General features: G+C 38.7%; 1 protein-coding gene across 1 annotated transcript in view; it reads right to left on the reverse strand.

The window, feature by feature from the left end:
• LOC124555974 (histone-lysine N-methyltransferase trithorax) overlaps window positions 1–20,643 on the reverse strand; it is a 220,142-nt gene that overhangs the window by 108,502 nt on the left and 90,997 nt on the right. Inside the window, exons 7-8 of the mRNA XM_047130020.1 lie at window positions 15,121–15,244; window positions 8,220–8,411 (exon numbers count right to left, since the gene is read on the reverse strand). Of these exons, the coding sequence (XP_046985976.1) occupies window positions 8,220–8,411; window positions 15,121–15,244 (316 nt within the window). The remainder of the gene's footprint in view (window positions 1–8,219; window positions 8,412–15,120; window positions 15,245–20,643) is intronic.

A 20,643-nucleotide genomic window follows, 5' to 3' on the forward strand; every position in this document is an offset into this window, starting at 1 on the left:
TTTCAAGGCGCAGCCTTGTGACTATCTACTATCTGTTTGAAAAAAAAATCACTTGATATCACATATCAACAGTTCCAAAAAAATGCTGACTGGCATTATTTAAATTTGTATGGGAAATACATTAAATGCTTTCTGATAATTTAAATTCTGTAACATATTACTGAAAAATTTAATTTAATATACAGTTTTGGGCAGCTCTACCTCAGAGCTCTTAATTACGAACCTCGGCTGCTTAGTCTGTACAGAGTACAAGCTGAGTTCACGATGTGACAAACATGGAGTTTTTTGTGCCTTTATCCAGGTAAACAAAATGTACAATAAATATATTTGTTTTCAGTCTGTGACTGTACCTTTAGAATTTTTTAATGTAGGGGAAGGACCATGAATACTACATATTCTGTGGTTAGCAAGCAAAACAAGCAAGTACTAATGCACAGGCATCACACAGAAGTAAACAGTAATGAATGCTAAAATACACACATCAAAAAGAGTTTTGCATCGCCCCAGTTCCCAGAACTCCTGAAGAGAGACATTCACTGTGGATATTGTATCAGAGACACAGTCCCTTTGACTGTTCAGAGAGGTCACTAAACCTGCCCACAACCATGCATGAGCAGTGCGTATTAGACGGAGGGGGGTCTGACAGCCGATCAGTTACAGTCATTCCAGCAGGAAGGAGGTACACGGCTTGTGTTGTCTGTAGTTCAACCACGTCTAGACGGTCAATACCGTGGTTTGGTAGTGTCCGCATTGTTACTTTGTGCCAGGAAGGGCTCTCAACAAGGAAAGTGTCCAGGCATCTAGGAGTGAACCGAACCGACGTTGTTTGGACATGGAGGAGATACAGAGCGAGAGAGAGGAACTGTCGATGACATGCCTTGCTCAGGTCATCCAAAGGCTACTACTGCAGTGGATGACCACCTACGGATTATGTCTTGGAGGAACCCCAACAACAACACCGCTATGTTGAATAATGCTTTTCGTGCAGCCACAGGACATCGTGTTATGACTCAAACTGTGCGCAACAGGCAGCGTGATGTGCAACTTCTCTCCTGACGTCCATGGCAAGGTCCGTCTTTGCAACCACGACACCATGCAGCATGGTACAGATGAGCGCAACAACATGCCGATTTGACAACTCAGGATTGGCATCAAGTTCTCTTCACCAACGAGTGTCGCATATGCCTTCAACCAGACAACTGTCAGAGTTGTGTTTGGAGGCAACCCGGTCAGGCTGAGTGCCTTAGACACATTGTCCAGTGAGTGCAGCAAGGTGGAGGCTCCCTGCTGTTTTGGGGTGGCATTATGTGGGACCGGTGTACGTCGCTGGTGGTCATGAAAGGCGCTGTAACTGCTGTACAATACATGAATACCATCCTCTGATTGATAGTGCAACCATATCAGCAGCATATGGGCGAGGCATTCGTCTTCATGGACGACAATTCAAGCCCCCGTTGTGCACATCTTGTAAATGACTTGCTTCAGGATAACGACATCACTCGACTAAAGTAGCCAGCATGTTCTCCAGACATGAACCCTATCGAACATGTCTGGGATAGACTGAAAAGGACTGCTTATGGACAACGTGACCCTTCTACCACTCTGAAGGATCTATGCCGAATTGCAGTTGAAGAGTGGGAAAATCTGGACCAACAGTGCCTTGATGAACTTTTGGATAGTAAGCCATGAAGAATACAAGCCTACATGAATGCAAGAGGAGATGCTACTGGGTATTAGAGATACCAGTGTGTACAGCAATCTGGACCAACTAGGTATTATGAGGTACCAGTATGTACAGCAATCTGGACCACCACTTCTGAAGGTCTTGCTGTATGGTGGTACAACATGCAATGTGTGGTTTTCATGAGCAATAAAAAGACCGGAAATGATGTTTACATTCTATTCCAGATTTCTGTACAGGTTCCAGAACTCTCGGAACCGAGGTAATGCAAAACTTTTATTGATGTGTGTACATCAAGTAATCAGAATTTTTATCGCCTTTCAAACTGATGTGTTCAATAATAATAATATGCTGAAACATTACATCAGTGAAAATGAAACAAGCAATGAACAAGCACAAAAGATTGGTAATTTTAAGGTTACATGCGAAAGTCAACCTTAATGTCAAGATTCAATTTCAATGTTAAATTACCTTCAGTCATCAATATTAATTAATTGTTGCCATTTATGATAGTCTTTTGTACAGGAAATGGTAGATAGCCAAACTGCATGACAATTTGTTAAAACAGCCAATTCATGATATGTCGCTAAAAAACTGCCAATTTCACATAATTTTTTGCATTATCGTTAACAAAAAGTTTTCTTGTCGATATTCTTAAGATACGAGGAGGAATGTGTGTTTCTCTGTAATGAATGAGCACAGATTCTCACAAACGTGACATTTGTTTCAAACTGATAACACCTTCAAATAAAACTCAATTGAATTTAGGATCTAGTCCCTTCGGTCTTTAACCCTGGGGACCACCTCCTATATGTATGTTACTAAGGTTTTCCTTCTGTTTGCCATCAGGCGTTCCTTAGTGCGTTAGATAGTTTGAAAGAATTAGGAAGATACAATTACAAGAATCAGGAGGAGGACCATGATGACTGTAACTGCCAGGAACCAGAAGTGTAATGAAGAAAGGACAAAGAAAAGTTCTATAATCAAGGGCCAAAAACTTAACAGTGATTTAGGAGAAATGTTGTCTGCTCCCTGCAGTACCAGGTAAGTTTCCTATACTGATCATGATGCAACTGCTAAATAAAGCCACGAAGTATTCCCTGCAGCTCCATTACATATAAAAGCCACAAGGTCATCTGTCAACAAAATTGTAGACTGTATTTCATATTCTACAGTAATTACACTACACATGGAATCCTTTCAAATAACTGCAAATCTATGAGAACTTTTATAACTACATCTATAATCCTGAAGCCACGTTATGGTATGTGCTGGAGAGTACTTGTGGTACAACATTCATGGTAAAAATCCATCTGAGCTCTGATCTCGTGTATCTCATACTGAATGTGAGGAACAAATACAGTACAGTACACTGAAAGGTGATAAAGGCAGTTAACAGGAGTTTTCAATGCCATGAGATAAAATCATTGGCCCAAAGACAGTAATATTAGGGGTATTTTCTGTGGTGATTCCCAGCAGACATTGACAGTAGTGCTACGGGCAGTGTGAGCTGACGAGTTTAAGGCAATACAAAAAGCTAGTTACCCAGTACAACAGGATGAAGTCAGAAGGCTTTAGAGCTCTGCAGTCCAGCACTCAATGTAGGACATGTGTGATAATGGAATTAATGAACTATACATGTCATAGTTAAAGGAGAGTTCTGCAAAAACCTTGCACTGTCTACTAGAGCCCTGTAATACTATCTGCAGGGTCTGCACATGCCTGCAGTGTGTGAGAGAGAGGGTGAATACACTTTGTGGATGTCTGCAGAAGTTGCCGACAATGTCTGATGCTGCCTCACCTAATAACATAAATGACTGAGCGATTGCCCACGGTCACGTGGATGTCACACTTTTACATTCACTTGTACATAGGCTACCAATATTCAGTGTGGACATGCACAAAGGACATTGATTGTGACCCGAGTTGGGCCACATTTATTCAAATGTTGAATGACAAATAAAAATATTTATTTAAAATGTTATTCATTAACATGAATAACGACATTTACTCAGGATCTGTGAATAAAAAATGTTCCAGATAATAGATAAATCTGAAATCCAATGACATTTATTGTTCGAATTCTTTGTCATTTCATCAACAAATGTACTTCTAGTTGCTTCTAAATTAGTTTTCAAAACAACTCTTCTTTTCAAACATCTTATCATGAAGTTTATCTAATTTGGGAAGATCTGTCATTGTGATACATTAAAGGACTTCCACACAAGTCAAGAGGATATCGGAGCATTATACCTCCTGAAACCATTTTTATTTCAGGATAATTATACAAGACTCAGTTTCACATGGTCTTCAACAACCACTGAGGGATTATCAATTCCACTGTAGTTTTTTGCACATAATTCGTTATGGTTCCACATTAGCTTCACCTTCCAAATCATGTTCCAAATAAGATTTTCTTTTTATGATACATCATCATGACCCAATATCTTTGACTATTGTATGTCTGTAGTTTGCCATAAGCCTCCCTCAGTTCACGTCCAGCCATCCAGATTTAGGTTTTTTGTGATTTCCCTTAATAGTTTCATGCCGGAACAGTTCCTTTGACAAAGCATGGATAAGTTCCTTTCCCAGCCTTCTCTAATCCGGGTTTGTGCTCCATCTCCAACAACCTTGTTATCGACAGTTCGTTTAACACTAACCACCTACCTTAATTGCTATTTGAAAAATGAAACCTGGACCTAATTGCCAATTCTGTCATTTTCATTTTAAGCAGTATCAAATACTAAGTATTTTGGTTCAGTTTTGGCACTGACCACTCTAAGGGCTGATTGTATAAAGCATTTAACCTTTGGTTAAGACAGAAAATGACCTCAGATCAAAGTTAACCTGGAAATCTGCATTGCATAAACATTAGTCCTCGATCATATCACAATGAAATCTGATCATATTTGACGGTGAAAATTCGCAGTTCAAAGTCAGGATCAGCTCTAATTCCCAGTTTATAGTGTAGTGGCACTAAAATTCATTGCTTTTTTTAGCAGATACCAACTGAAATAATAAAAAAAAAGTTGTTGTTAACACAAAAATGGCATGTAAATATGTGACTATGCCATTACCATGTCGCTGATGCTCAAAATACTGTTTTTCGATCTGGAATGTTAGGTTAAGGAAATTACCGGCTACCGTGTGTACTTAATGAGAGTTCTTGGGAGATGACTCTTAATTTATGTGATTAGTTCAAAGGCGTTTTATAGACACTTAGCAGCAGACTAATTAAAGGAGAATTCAAAATATTTGCAGTAAACAGTTAAGTATGGGAATATTGACAGCAGCCAATAATAATTCAAAATCACTTATATAAGGTCTCTTTCAGCTCAAGTAGGAGTAACTATGAAATTTGTATTAAATTTTTAACTACTGAACATATCCTTAAATTGCTATGACAATTCCATGTGTGTTGATAAATAGAACACAAGCAAGTGTTTTGAAATACACTAACCTCATAATAGTGTCTCATTAATTTCGATGGCTGAGGTTATGCTGAGGCCTGCAGTGCAGAAGATCACATGTTCAAATCCACATCAATTCTTGAAACATTTTTTTTTTTTTCATTTCTTACTACTTTCTCTACTTTATGGATCATAAAGATAATCATAACATCATTAACATGCCATTCCATACCACTGAAACCATACCTTACTCTCTGCTTCCTGAGCATTCTGGATCACTATTGGGTAAAATTCTGTGTGCAATAACCCTGATGATGATGATGATGATGATGTCCGATACTCCGCGGAGCGTAGGGGATGATGCAGGAGACCCACACTGCTGTAATAGGCAAGGTCCTAGTGGAGGTCGTTTGCCATTGCCTTCCTCTGACCGTAATGGGGATGAGTGATGATGATGATGATGATGATGACGACGACACAACAACACCCAGTCATCTCGAGGCAGGAAAAATCCCTGACCGTGTCGGGAATCGAACCTGGGACCCCATGTGTGGAAAGTGAGAACGCTACCCCAAGACCACGAGCTGCGGCAATAACCCTATGCGATGTGAATTGCATTGTTTCCTTTTGTTTACTTTACAAATATCTAAGCATTCTGTTGTGTTCACTGAGGATGATGATGGCAAGACCCAACAAGCTCACCACACGTTTCATAAAAGGGTGAGCCCATTTTCGGAGTTAAATAACAAGTCATTTAAGTTGAGGTTTTGTTTGGAGAAAACTACTGTAAAGCAACTGGAACTAAGGCTCCAAGACTGTCTGATGAAATCAGACAAAAGAAACTAACCCCTGACTGCAATGTACAAGTTGCTGTTAATCTTGAGATTTCACACAACAGGAACCTTTCGTTTTCAGTGAATTATATCTTTATACTGGACCAACACAATATCCAGCAACAAATATTTCTCGTATTGAGAGTAGTTTGATGACTGCTCCTTTTGCTGTTTACTTGCTCCCAGGTTTATAGCAAGACACTTTCGATAATAAATGCTGCCTATTATGATGTACGATAAATATTTGCAGCTGAAGTACAATAATCACACGCCAGCCAATTTTAGCCTCATTGCCAAGTATGGGTAAGATCAAATATGAACCTGCTTCGGTGGATCCAAGTTTAGCGTTATACAACAGAGCTGAATCCTGAACATAATTCAATTTATGATCTTATGTCAAATTTGATCTCGAGTCAGCAATTTTTATACAATCAGCCCTAATTAGTGCCAATGAGTCACTTCATTCCAATACCAGTCATTAAACCCCAGTGCTTATTGGTACCTTCATTCCAGTGCCAGATATATTTTGTGGTGCTGACTTGGCGCATGTAACTAATTGTGATAACCCTGTTTGACGACAATAACATTAAAATCATAAAATTAGCAGGCTGATCCATTAACACTAACCTATCACACACACACACACACACACACACACACACACACACACACACACTGATGAGGAAAATTTACAGTTTAATTAAATTTGGGAGAACTGTCAAGTGACATGATGTTACCAGTCAGCTAATAGATTTGTACATTTGTTGACCACTGAAGCTCCCACTACGCAAAATGAATTTCAAAATTTATGTGCTAAATTACTTCCTATTGAATACAAATTCGCTCTAACAAGTAGCAATACCAGCAGTCTAAGTTTCGGCTCCACAATGGCTGATAATATCCACATAAGTAAATGCTGACTCTATTGAGAATGCATCCACTTGCCTCCAACATATAAATCTATATCAGAACATAGTTCTTATGGTGATATTCTTGTACAAATGCTTCTCAGATTTCTTGCTTCATATGATTTGTAAATAAATTCAAGCTTTCAATGACTTGCTCTGTAATTGTAGTCATAATGTGTCTGTCATATTAATAGTGTGTTCGTATTTGTTGGCCAAATTATGTTGCAGATATGTTAAAAAGTCAACGAAATTCCATATGCTACCAAAGATAATGTTGATGTCTATGATGGAGGAACCTATGGTGTAACACTGATTCTGCTAGATGGTAAATAATTCACCTTATTTCTCTGTAGTCTTTAAGGATTGAGTGTCCATTTCCATGCACCACTAAGGGCATAGCCATTGCCCTGGTAGCGGTAGCAGCAGCAGCACCACCACCACCACCACCACCAGCAGTAGTAATTATTATTATTGTAGTAGTAGTAGTAGTAGTAGTAGTAGTAGTACATTCCGATCTCACTGACTTCTTTAATGGCAGAGTCCCAGTAGGTAGATGGATGCAAAAGATTTTCATTTCATCAAATGTGATCATGTCTGTTTATAGAGCTATGTTCAGCAACAGCAGATTCATCAAACAGGGTTATATTTCAAGATGATGAACTACAGTGGCCCAGTTCCAATCACTCACCTGCAAACATTCTGCAGAACACTTTTTTGTCAGATCAGCAATATTTATTATGAACATTACAGCTTCCTCTGAGTCAATAACCCTAACATTCTTGTTGCTTTCCCATTTATCACTTACACTGTCATAATCTTCACCAGCTCCTAATCATTAATATCCCTTTCTAATAAAGATGCAATAATATCATGACTTCTTGTTCATACGGGTACGGCATGCTGTCACTGAGCTTGTGAAACACAGACTAAACAGTGTAAGCTTGTACTTTGGGCATAGTTTCATGGACGCGAAACTCATTCCGGCTACTGGTATTACAATAGAACTACTACAAAAATCACTGATCTACAGAAGAAACACATTACATGTCTACAGCACTGTGACAGCTGTACCCATCACTATAGTGCATAAACAGAACTGTCACAACAGCTGTAATTGTCCTTGTAAGTGAATGAGTTAGGAGTTCATGACATCATCTCATTTGAGTTCTTTGAAATTCTACATACACTAAATAATATTTTCATGTGGTAAACATTACAAAGGAAACATAATGTGCTAAGCTTTCTTTCTATTTTCTACACACAATTGAAAAACAAACTGAACCTGCAAAGTATGAATTATTTTACTAGTCAGCTACATAAATTGCATTGCAGCAGCCTCCCAACTAATTTTCTTACAGTATAAGCTAGCAATACAAATATAACTTACTTGTTCTTGACCAGCACTTCCACAAAGAAAACAAACTGCTCGTACTGGGAATGGTTCAGACGCAATTAAAGCAAATCCTGTATTGCAAACCTCATCTGGGTCATAGCTCTCCCAAAAGTCTATGGTCATCTGATGGGAAGATTCCTGTGACCTATCCTTCCCCATAGCAGGAGGCAAGGTATGCAACCTAGTCTGTAAAAGTAAACAAACAGTAAATGCACTGGAGACACTAAAATACACATGAGAATTGCTTTCTTTGCTTGCTGTTATTCAGTTGTGTGTTTGTCATGCTCACTGTGCAGTTGGGAAATACTATTGGTGAGTAGTTGGTATGATAAGGCCACCACAAGTACTTAATCATTATTACTTAAATTAACAGCGAAGTTGCTGAGCTGATTTGAAATTTCATGTCCAAACCATTATCAGCTTACCGCAGAATTTGAAGAATCAGAGTACTGCAAGGTTAAAAAGTTACTAACCAAATTAGAATAAGGTGACAACATCTACTTTGCTCCATGAGATGTGTGTTCTTGCTGGAACGCAAGTAACAAACAATTTTTTAAGAACTATATTTCTTCAATGACTACCAATCAATGCATGTTCTATAACAGAAACTAGTCAAGATGTAAATCTCGAAGCAATAGTTTCTATGGCCTACAAAATTGTAGAGATTACGACACCCTGTCATATATAGTACAGAAACTGTTTTGCCTCCATCTCAAGATGACAGACTTTCCCCCTCTGGAAAGACAGCTTTTGAAAGTAACGACCGCAATTCAGAAACTACAAACTGGGTCTTGATCAGAACGCAGATTTAAATCACCGTAGTGTGCACAGAAACATTCTGTGTGCTGGTACCACTATACAGTCAAACAGAATGCGAAGAAGTATACACCACCATGTTCATCTATTTCTCATCAGTCCGCTAATGCTCAGACAGAAAATTAGTATGCTACTCACTTGGCATTGCACAGAGTGAGGAGGCCAAGTCATCTTGCTGCCTATTACTAACTGATCGCAACAGACATCTTCGATTTCTAGTTTACTCCAGAGCAGAGATTTCTGTATTGCCAATAGTATTACATCACAAAAACATTCAGAAACAGCAATTCTATGCTGCAAATGGTTTCGTAATACACATATACGGTGAAAGACTACTGAAGCTCGAAAGATTTCCATGGCCATTCTTTCTTGCAGATATTTACCAACCAATTATTATCTGTTGCTTGATATTAAGTCAAAAAAGTTACTTGACTGAGAAACTTTAATCGCTAGTACAGGCTCTGTAGACATACCTACGGAGAGTTTAGTGTTTCTGATTGACCCACAGCATAAACATCAAAGCTTGCTAAAGACATAACCTAAAATTCCCACGAAGAAACCTAATTATGATTTTCCTGAAGTTAATGTACACACACAATGGCAACAACAGGAGCTCCAGTGTATGCACGGGTGGGACACTGATCACCAGAAAAATTAGCACAAGCAAAACTTGAATTTCAGGAGACAATCAATCTTGGCATACATCGTCCTTCCAAAAGCTGCTAGTCTACTGCTCACCATCCCATTCCAAAGATAAATGGAACTTGGGTCCCTCTGGAAATTACACAGTGCTAGACCGTTACCCAATTCCACATTTACAAGATTTCAACTGTCCGCTCTCCAACAGAAAGATATTCCCTTAAATCGAACTTATCTGAGCTTATCACCCCATTTCTGCTACAACAAAAGATGAGCCTAAAACAGCCGTTATCGCACCATTTGGACTTTCTGCACTACTGAAAATGCCATTTGTTTTATACAATGCAGCGCTAATATTCTAACGAATTATTCATACATTCTGAATGGTCTGCGTTTTGTGTATTCCAATTTAGATGATATTCTTGTTGCTTCAACATCAGATGAAGAGCATGTAATGCATCTGCAACAACTTCTTCAATGGCTAGATAAATATCATCTTAACATCAACATAGCAAAATGTGTTTTTGAAGAGAAAGAGAGATCATGATCATTCTTAGGTTTTTGTGTCACACATCGAGGAATTTCTGCATCGTGAGAAAAAGTGAAAGTAACCAAGAACTTCCATCACCCCAAAACAGTAGCACAACTATGTTATTTTTTAGGACTGTTGAATTTCTACAGACATATGCTACCACATACTGAAGAAATCCCAAACACCTTTGTTTAACTTGTGCAAAAACACCAAGGGGAAGGATAATCTCCTTGTTACATGAACTGGCAAGCCAGACAAATTGCTCAAGAAGTTAAAAGAAGAACTAGCTAACGGAACTCTGCTTCCTCACCCAACTGATCTTCCCTTAATTTTGATGGTCGATGCTTTGGACTATGCTATAGGTGCTACACCAATTGCACATAGGAACACCTGAACCTCTTGCATTTTTCTACAGGTCTCTCACCAATACACAACACAACTATAGTACCTATGACTGCATACTGGCAGCAGATTAGGCAGTCAAACATTTTCATTATATTTTGGAAGGTGGAAAATTCACAATATTCACAAGCCACAAGCAATTAACATTTGCTTTTTAACAGAGCCCAGAAAAAGCAACGTCCAGGCGACTGCACCATACGGAATTTCTCAGTCATTTCACAGTAGCTAGGGATATTCACAGTAGCTTCTCAGTATATATACTCTCTTATGAAATTTGTTATTAACAACCAAACCCAATTCAAAAGTAATAGCAGTGTGCATAACTACAATACTAGGAGAAAGGATGATCTTCACTATTCAAGATTAAATCTAACTTTGGCACAGAAAGGGGTGAATTATACTGCCACTAAAGTCTTTGGTCACTTACCAAATAGTATCAAAAGTCTGACAGATAACCAACAAGTATTTAAGAAGAAATTAAAAGAATTTCTGAATGACAACTCCTTCTACTCCATAGAGGAATTTTTAGATATAAATTAAGAAAAAAAGAAAAAAAATTATTTAAAAAATTAAAAAGTTGTTATATTAACTTAATTATATTGTTAAATTAACTTAATTATGTCATGTATTTGAAAATTTGACTCGTTCCACATCATTACGAAGTATCGTATTCATGATCCATGGAACTAGTATTAATCTAATCTAATCTTTCTCCACAGGTATTCAATATCTTCTTTGAGAAGAGAACATTCCTGCCATTACATGTTCCAGTGTTGCAGGCATTACCAGCCACCATTTCATGTGCAAAGGCACAAAGCAGTAACCTAGAATTGGTCAAGGTGAAGAATTCCGATCCCTTTTCCTTATTGTTTGTAACAATATTGTTACCTGATAGATCACTGCTACTTTATGAGAATTCTACAGGTAAACTCAGCCCATACGTCCATCCATCCTAACAACAACCAAGTCTTCCATGCATTATGTGACTTGGCTCACCCTGACAACAAAGGCACAGTAGAACTGATTCGACAGTGCTTCAATTGGCCTTCGCTGAAACAAGATACACAGCTGTAGACAAAAATGTGCATGCTGTCAACGATCAAAAATTTCAAAACATAAAAATAGAGCTTGTGTAGCTTTCGGTGAAGTTGAAGATCTCTTCTCACATACACATGCTGATCTAATGGGACCATTACCTTGCTTTCAAGACTTCACCTATCTCTTGACAATGACCGACAGGTTTACACGTTGGCCAGAGGCAGTTCCATTGAAAGACATCTCTGCAGAAATCGTTGCCAGCATTCACTTATCATCATGCATCACACATTTTGGAGTCCCAAAAATCGTCACCATTGACAGAGGACAGCAGTTTCAGTGTCAACTGTTCAGTCACCTCTGAAAGACATCAGGTATACACCACATCAAAGCCACAGCTTACTTGAATGGCAAAGTTGAATGGCAGCATCACAACGTAGCATGACTTTCAGATGACTGAGTTGACAATTTACCAACGATTTTAATGAGTCTCTGTACCTGTGAGATACCAGAATATGACATCAGCACTGTATGAATGACTTGTGGCATGACAACTAGTCTTCCAGCTGATTAATTTGATCTTACACCAGTGGAGTGTGACATTCCAATTCTCATTATCAACTTGAAACTGCACATGGTGTCCTTAAACCAATTAATGTTTGACATCATACTATGTCTGCTTTCATCCATCCTGAATTCATAATCTCTTCACATACCCCTATTCATAAGACATGACGCACAGAGAAAACCTCTATAATCTATGATGGACCATATCTGGTACATTCACACACTGAAAGACACTGTTATTGAAACACCTCCTGGTTAGAAGACCATCTCCATCGACAGACTCAAGCTGGCCTTTCTGCTGAAGAATATGGATTCTGTATCTGTGCCATGTAAACAACCAGCTCCAGTCACGAAAACTCCAGAGTGTCATCAGCCAAACCAAAGAGCTACACGTACTGGACATACAGTGCACTTCCCAGAGAAATACCTCATTGTTATCACTGGGGAGGCAGTAATATGTGGCTGTAAGGGGCATAGTGAAATATAAAATCTGTTAAAATAATACAACACATTGGAGTAATTAGTCTTTTTTTGTGTGTTTTATCATTTCCATTGCAACTGTTATTAGAAAGGTACATTATATGTGCAGTCTTGTTAGTTTCCTTTATGTGGCGTAAAATAAATAATTATTTTTACTACAATCCATATTCTCAAATTTTCTCCAAAATTTGGCGGAGAGATGCCTAAATATCTGGTCTGCACCTGCATTAGCTGCATGCAGTCCTCTTGTGGGGCTCATACCTATTTGCTAAGGATGTACTTCTAACTGCTGAACTAAAACAGTTTTCATATTCTTGTACAGCTTCTCCATGGGACACATCTATAAAGCACAGATTTCTCCAAACACGATAATTAATACCACTGTTTACATCACAACAGTGTGAACCTATAACTGTTATTGAACAGGCAGTTAAGTAAGTGTTGTGTATTCCAATTTCCATTTAATTTGTAATTTCTGATCATGTAAGTACAACAAAAAAGGAGAGAAATAATATGCAACTGTATGTCATCATTTCCACAAACGTAACACGACTGTAATACCAATTAAATGACTGTACCTTTATGATATTTTCCTGCAAAATGACTGAATTACACATATCTGCCTAGCAAGGATGAGTAAGTCCTTTTCGCCCAGATGACACCATGGACTCAATGTAGCTCTAACTCCACACGAAACACACCAGTTCATTACTTTCCATAGATGATTGGGAGGGATGACTGCAGCAATCCAAAGTACGCACCATCTTTTAATCTGACATCACCCTCAATATGAGTAACAAGGCCAAGCTCTGGTGACTATATAGTCCAGAATCCATAAAGCAACTGACATCAAAGGAAGACATCAAAGCAATTCAGAGGCAGGCTGCTAGATTTGTTACCAGTAGGTTCGAACAACATGCAAGTAATATGAAGATGCTTTGGGAACTCAAATGGGAATCCCTGGAGGGAAGGTGACATTCTGTTTGTGGAACATTAACAACATTTAGAGAATCAAGATTTGAGGCTGACTGCAGAATGATTCTACCTCTGCCAACATACATTTCACTTAAGGACCAGGAACATAAGATAAGAGAAATTATGGCTCATATTGACGCATATAGATGGACATTTTTCCCATGCTCTAAATGCAAGTGGAACAGGAAATGAAACGACTAGTAGTGGTATGGGATACCCTCTGCCACACACTAACTGGTGGCTTGTGGAGACTCTATGAAGATGCAGATACCACTCCGAAGAACATTTGGTCATGCCAGAGGGATGCGTCGCCCTGCTGAACTTGCCAAGTCCTGCAGACGTGCTAATGTCAGCGCCCTGTGATGCACACTTAACAGAGGAAAAAGTGCAGCATGGTTGTTCCTGCTGCTCACAGTCAGGAGATAATTCTTGTCTGTATGGCCACTTAAAAGCTGACATTAATGTTGCTCTTGTTCTCCAGCACAGTAGTAGTGAGTTATCTGTTGCACTGTGGCCCAGCTGTCAAATTTTGTAATCATAAGTGAACAGCAACAAGTCATATGGTCTGCACACTGTTGCTTGTGACATCTGTGGTGGTCATTTAACTGTAACACGATATTCTCGGTAAACCCTCAAAACGATGGTCCACAAAAAGTACAATGGTCATATGACTTTGGAGATGGGATGTCTCTCAGGTATGGCAGCAAACAAATGTGCCAATCTCTCTTATCCCAATCCTCCAATACAGGACTATTACCCATGTGGCAAAAGCTAAACGTGATGTCAAAAACATGTAGCATACCAAATTACTCCAACCACCAGAATGGGGAGAACAATCACCCTGTAAAGCGGCAACTGTCTCTAGTAAATATGCTTGACAGTGGCCACAAACCTTCTTGTAATGTGTTTGATGTAGTGCCATAGATGCTGGTTGGCAAGTTACAGAGAATTTGGTTGGACAGGCAAGTACCTAAAGTGACCAATTCCTAAATCAAACATGGTTTGGAAGTGGCAAAAAGAGGAACACAAGTTGCCGTGTCTATGACGTGTGTGTGTGTGTGTGTGTGTGTGTGTGTGTGTGTGTGTGTGTGTGTGTGGAGGGGGGGAGGGGTGCACGTGCGTGCATGGTTTTGCTTACGGGGGTAAGCCCAACCAACAATATAGAAGATGAAACCTTCTTGAGAGGAAAGTAATACTGCGGCAGTGTGGTCAACAGGAATTGTCAAATCAACAGAGGTCTGACAATGACAGCTTAATAGTAACTGCCAACTTTAGCTGGCAGAAAACAATAGCAGATGTGACATACAGAGTTACTATCACACTTGAACTGAATGTGTTCAAAGCAATTACGGCAAACCCTCTACATAGATGACAGCAAATACTACGTGAGATCACCTGGAATTATAGTAGCAACATTGAGAATATTTTTCAATATAAAATGAAGCTTACCACTTTTCTGCAAGAAGATGATGAAAGTAATGAAGGAGTATCATCTTGCATTCCCGATGATCCATGTGTGGATGATTTTGTAGAGTCAGATTCTTCTACTCCTGACTTTGCTGTTGGCTGATTCCTAGAAAAAATGTTTTACATAATTAATCAGTATAAGATTAAAACTGCCACTCAACAGTGAAGTATGCAGGCAGATTAAAGCTGCATGCTGGATTGCACCTCAACTCCAGACCTTCGCCTTTCACACAGTTTTAATCCAGAAGCATTAATCTAAACAGAAATTGAATTGGTAATCTTCCAGGTCAAAACTTTTACTTTTAATTCCACTTCACCCATCACAGGAGTGGTTCAACACAAAGACTTTGGATACAATTTGCTTGCTCTTGTTTGCGGTATTGAAAATCTGCTCGAAAAATAAAAGCAAAGCCTCCAAAAACAAAATATAGTTTTATCAATACAGAAACAGAACAGTGAATAATCTGTATTTTTGAAACAACTTTATCCCAATAAAAATATACAAACATAGCATAAGGTCATATGAAACGAAAGGGACTTTTTCACTGCACTATTTTTTTTTAACTGGGTGATACACTGCACTGAGATTCAAATGAAGATTGTTCATTTAAGAAACATCATAAACAAATCTTAAATGTGGATGCTTCATTAACTTACAATCTTATGCAATACCTATTATATAACTGCCACACATCTATCTACATACGACTTCAACAACAAACAAAATTAGTTATTTCTATTACCTTGTATTGTAATGCTGATGCTCTTAAAAACAGAGACAGTACAATGCAAATAAACTATTGAGCGGAGTGGACAATTCATTGCAAACATACGACATGAAACACAGGACCAAAACTAGTAAATATACAGGAACCGACATGGAAATTAAAACTTACCATAGGGATCCTAAGTCTCCCTTACATTGCTAGTACACAATGGAGCAACTGAAAGTTAGCAAGAACTGACAAAGAGTTATAAAATGAGAGGGTGGGGAGGAATGTTTTCTACAACAGCAATAAATATTTAAAAGCTCATTTAAGTTGCACGTAATAAAACTACAGAAGAAAGAAAAACTCCGAACAACAAAGAAACATTCCTGCTTTACACACACGAAGATTTGGCAGGATTTCTTTTTTATAAAATATGTTGACATAAAAATTACACACAAAACTAAATCTGACACAGAGGCATTGTAACAGATTTAACATATTACCAAGAAGTCACTTCTTGTCTGATATACTGAACTGTACCCATCAACAATAGTTGGTTTAAAGCTTAAGTTGTTCACACAAATGGGAAAATTTTCTAACTTTAACATAAAATATTAAAATGTTTGCTGAAACCTTATGATGTCAATACAGACCCTTCCAACACAGCTACAGCCCAAAATAATACCTCAGGCAAATAGTTGCATGAAGTGCTGGGAAGTGACTATCAGATCATCAGCATTGTGAAGTCTAGTGCGGGGTTGGCTCAGGTGACTGTTGATGTAGTGGAGTTACATAGGAATTTTACGAAAGAGGATCAGGTAGTGATTAAGGGTGGGGAGTATGATGTAGGTGGTGAGCTTGAAACAATAGCTACTCAACCCGATTGCACGAAAGAGCACTTCATGCACCTGTTTCAGCGCCACGATCGGCTTCATCTTAACGCTGCAGTCAGGCATGCTGGAGAAGGCACTGATGGTGGAGGGGATGGCTCAAATTGCACTGGTCCCAGATGAATCTATCAATAGATCGGGTTTCACAAGGCGTGGCCTGCACCTCAATAGGTATGGGAAGGGGAGGTTGGCAAAACTTACAGGTAACAGCGTAGTGGGCAGTGGCGGGATCACTTGTGGGAAAATTCCTGTAGTAGTTGGTGTTAGAGCTGAATCTTTTTTAGACTGAAGTCAGCTGATAGATATCCCCACTTAAAAGAAGTCTCTCCAATAAAGGAATCATCTTCAAAGGAGTAGCATATTTCATCAAAATATGAGGTGTTAGAGCCAAAGTTAGTGAACTGCTTATAGACGTTGACTAACATTATTGGTATATTGGAGCACCACTTAAATAATTTGACAATTTATAGGCCTCCTTTACCAGGATACAGATTAGTTGGCTGTTTTCAAGGAGTTCTTTGTGGAGGAGGGGGAGGGGCAGGGGGAGGGGGGGGAGTGGTCATTTATGTAGAAAGCAGTATTCCATTTGAGTCCGCAGACGTATCATGGCACTGCACTGAACAGGTATTTGAATGTTGTGCAGCAGCAGTTTAATTTAGTGAAACAAAACTTTGAATTATTGTTATTTATAAGTCCCCAAATTCTGACTTCAGAACATTTCTGCTCAAGCTAGAGAGCATTCTTGGTTCACTTTATAGGAAGTACCAAAAATTAGTTGTATGTGGTGACCTCAACTTTAATTTTGTATGTGGGGGGAAAAAAAAGAAAGAAAGAATGAATGATGGAATGCATGGGAACAGTAGGACACACACAGACAATATTTTTATCCATTCTTCATTACAAGACAGGCATTCTGTTAGTAAACCATGGTGCACAAAATTTAACACAAAGGTTTCTAGTACTCAAGCAAATGTTATATATAACTACAAACTGTGTAGAAAAGCTAATTCAATGGCAATAGAGTTTTTTAAACCTCGGTATGGAACAAGAGTGACAGGATGCTTATAGTGCCGATAACATAGATCTTCCTCTTCTTATCATGCATGTCCACTTCTGACGTTGGCGATCTTCATGCCTATTCTGTCTGAATCAGTTGCAATGCAAACAGTTCTTCAGAGCTAATATTAAACCAAGATCTAAGGTTATTGAGCCAGGAAATTCTTCTTCGTCATGGAGGTCTCTTTCCCTCGATTTTTCCTTGCAGGATGCGTTGAAGCAGTTCATATCTTTTTTAATTACTCATGAAGTGGTCAAGGTATTGTAGTTTGCGACACTTGATGATGTTGATCAGCTCTGGGCTTTTGTTAACTCGACAGAGAACCTTGATGTTTGTCACTTTTTGAGTCCATGATATTCTCAACATTCTTCTGTATAGCCAGAGTTCAAAGGCTTGGAGTGTGGTAATGGTTGCCTTTGTAAGGGTCCATGTTTCCACACCATACAAGAGAACTGAGAACACATTTTTGTGTTCATGGTATAAGATCATGACTCTTGAAGGCTGAGCTCATCGAGTTGAAAACACTCTTCACCTTTCCGATGCGACACTTTATCTCCTGCAAGTAGTCCCATGCTTCATTAATGATGGTGCCCAGACACCGTACTGTGAAACTTGCTCTATGCTTGTGCCACCAATGTACAGATTCACACCTCCAATGTCGTTCCTGCTGATGATCATAAATTTTGTTTTGTTTTGTTTGTGTTCATGTCAAAGGCTTATTTCTCGCTTGTCTCAGAAATTTTTAACAGCTTCTGAAGCCCTTCCATTGTATCCATAAAAACCATGGTGTCAATTGCATAACGAAAATTGTTGAGTGTGACCCCATTCACTGAGATTCCGTCTTCCATGTCAAGAAAGGCTTCTTTGAATGTGTGTTTTGAATACCGGTTAAAGAGTATTGGTGATATTATACAACCCTGCCTGATGCCATGTTGTATTCTCACTTGTTCTGATTGGTCTTGATCTATTCTCATGGCTGTAGATTGGTTCCAGTATAAATTGGCTATAATTTCTTTCCCATCAATCCCAGTTTCCTTTAGTACTTATATCATTTGTTCATGCTCCACACGATCAAATGCCTTCTGATAATGAGGCAAGCAAATACATCACAATTGATGTCCCTACATCTTTGGAACAATACTCGTACACTAAATACTGCTTCTCTTGATAACATAGCAAAGATAATTCTTTCCTTGACACATTTCTCATACTCATTGAAAGTTGCTTTCCATTATAACATTCTAAACAGGGTACTGGCAGTAAAAGGCAGCCTGAGTGTCTGACTAGTGGGATAAGGATATCCTATAGAACAAAGTGGGAATTATATCAAAATGTTAAAAGTAGTCACAACTGAGCTACAGTAGCCCATTACAAACAGTATTGTAAGGTGCTTAAAATGATATTTCTGTTACCAAAAAAATGGCTCTGAGCACTATGGGACTTAACATCTGTGGTCATCAGTCCCCTAGAACTTAGAACTACTTAAACCTAACTAACCTAAGGACATCACACACATCCATGCCCGAGGCAGGATTCGAACCTGCGACCGTAGCGGTCACGCGGTTCCAGACTGAAGTGCCTAGAACCGCACGGCTTTCTGTTACCGATAAGTCAGATACATGTACAGTATTTAACAACCACTTTCTGGGCATTGCTGGTGAATTAAATAAAAACTTATGTTTCTACAGGGAATCATATAACTCTCTTGGAAAACACCTTTCTGCGACTGACGTATGAAATACTCCTCTGTGATACTGACAAGGTGTAGATTGAATCAGTAATTAAATCATGGAAAACTAAGGACTCTTATGGATATGATGGAGTACCTAACAGAATATTAAAGTACTGTGCTGCGCATGTTAGCTCTGTACTTGGCCATATTTGTAATTTTTCCTTTTAGAATGGTCAGTTTCCCGAATGATTCAGTAGCAAAAGGCGCTTTACAAAAAGGAAGAAAGGGATAATGTAGACAATTTTAGACCTATATCTATGCCATCAGTGGTTGCTAGAGTTATTGAAAAGGCTGTGTATGTAAGGATAATTAATCATTTTATTTCACATAATTTGCTATCAAATGTACAGTTCGATTTCAGAAGTGATTTAACAACTGAAAATGCTACATTCTCTTTTCTTTGCGAGGTACTGGATGGATTAAACAAAAGGTTTCGAATGCTAGGCATCTTTTTTGATTTAACTAAGGTGTTTGATTGTGTTCATCACAAAATATTGTTTCAGATGTTAGACCATTACGGAATAAGGGGAGTAGCTCACAATTGGTTTACCTTTACTTCAATAACAGACAGCAAAAGGTCGTTCTCCACAGTGTCGAGAATGGCTATGATGGAGGGGCGTCTGAGGGGGGCGAGACTAAAGGAGATGGGATGGGGGGGTTTACCCCAGGGATCAGTGGTGGGGCCTCTCCTGTTCCTTATTTGTATAAATAATATGCCCTCTCATATTACAGGTGATTCTAAAATATTTCTGTTTGCTGATGGACACTAGCTTAGTAGTAAAGGATGTTGTGTGCAACATTAGCACTGTTTCAAATAGTTCAGTTCAAGACAAAGTTCATGGCATGAAGAAAATAAGCTAACGCAAATTTTTACAGTTTCTAACACACACTTCAACAAAACCCGATATTTTAATTTCACAGAATGGGCATATGATTAGTGAAACTGAATAGTTCAAACTTCTAGGTGTTCAGATAGATAGTAAACTGCTGTGGAAAGCCAAGTTCAGATCTTGTTCAAGACTTAATGCTGCCATTTTTACTATTCAAATGGCATCTTAAGTTAGTGATAGTTCAATACGAAAAGTAGGCTGCTTTGCTTATTTTCATTCGCTTATG

The sequence above is a fragment of the Schistocerca americana genome, chromosome X (genome assembly GCF_021461395.2).
Source record: "Schistocerca americana isolate TAMUIC-IGC-003095 chromosome X, iqSchAmer2.1, whole genome shotgun sequence".
Taxonomy (NCBI): Eukaryota; Metazoa; Arthropoda; class Insecta; order Orthoptera; family Acrididae; genus Schistocerca; species Schistocerca americana.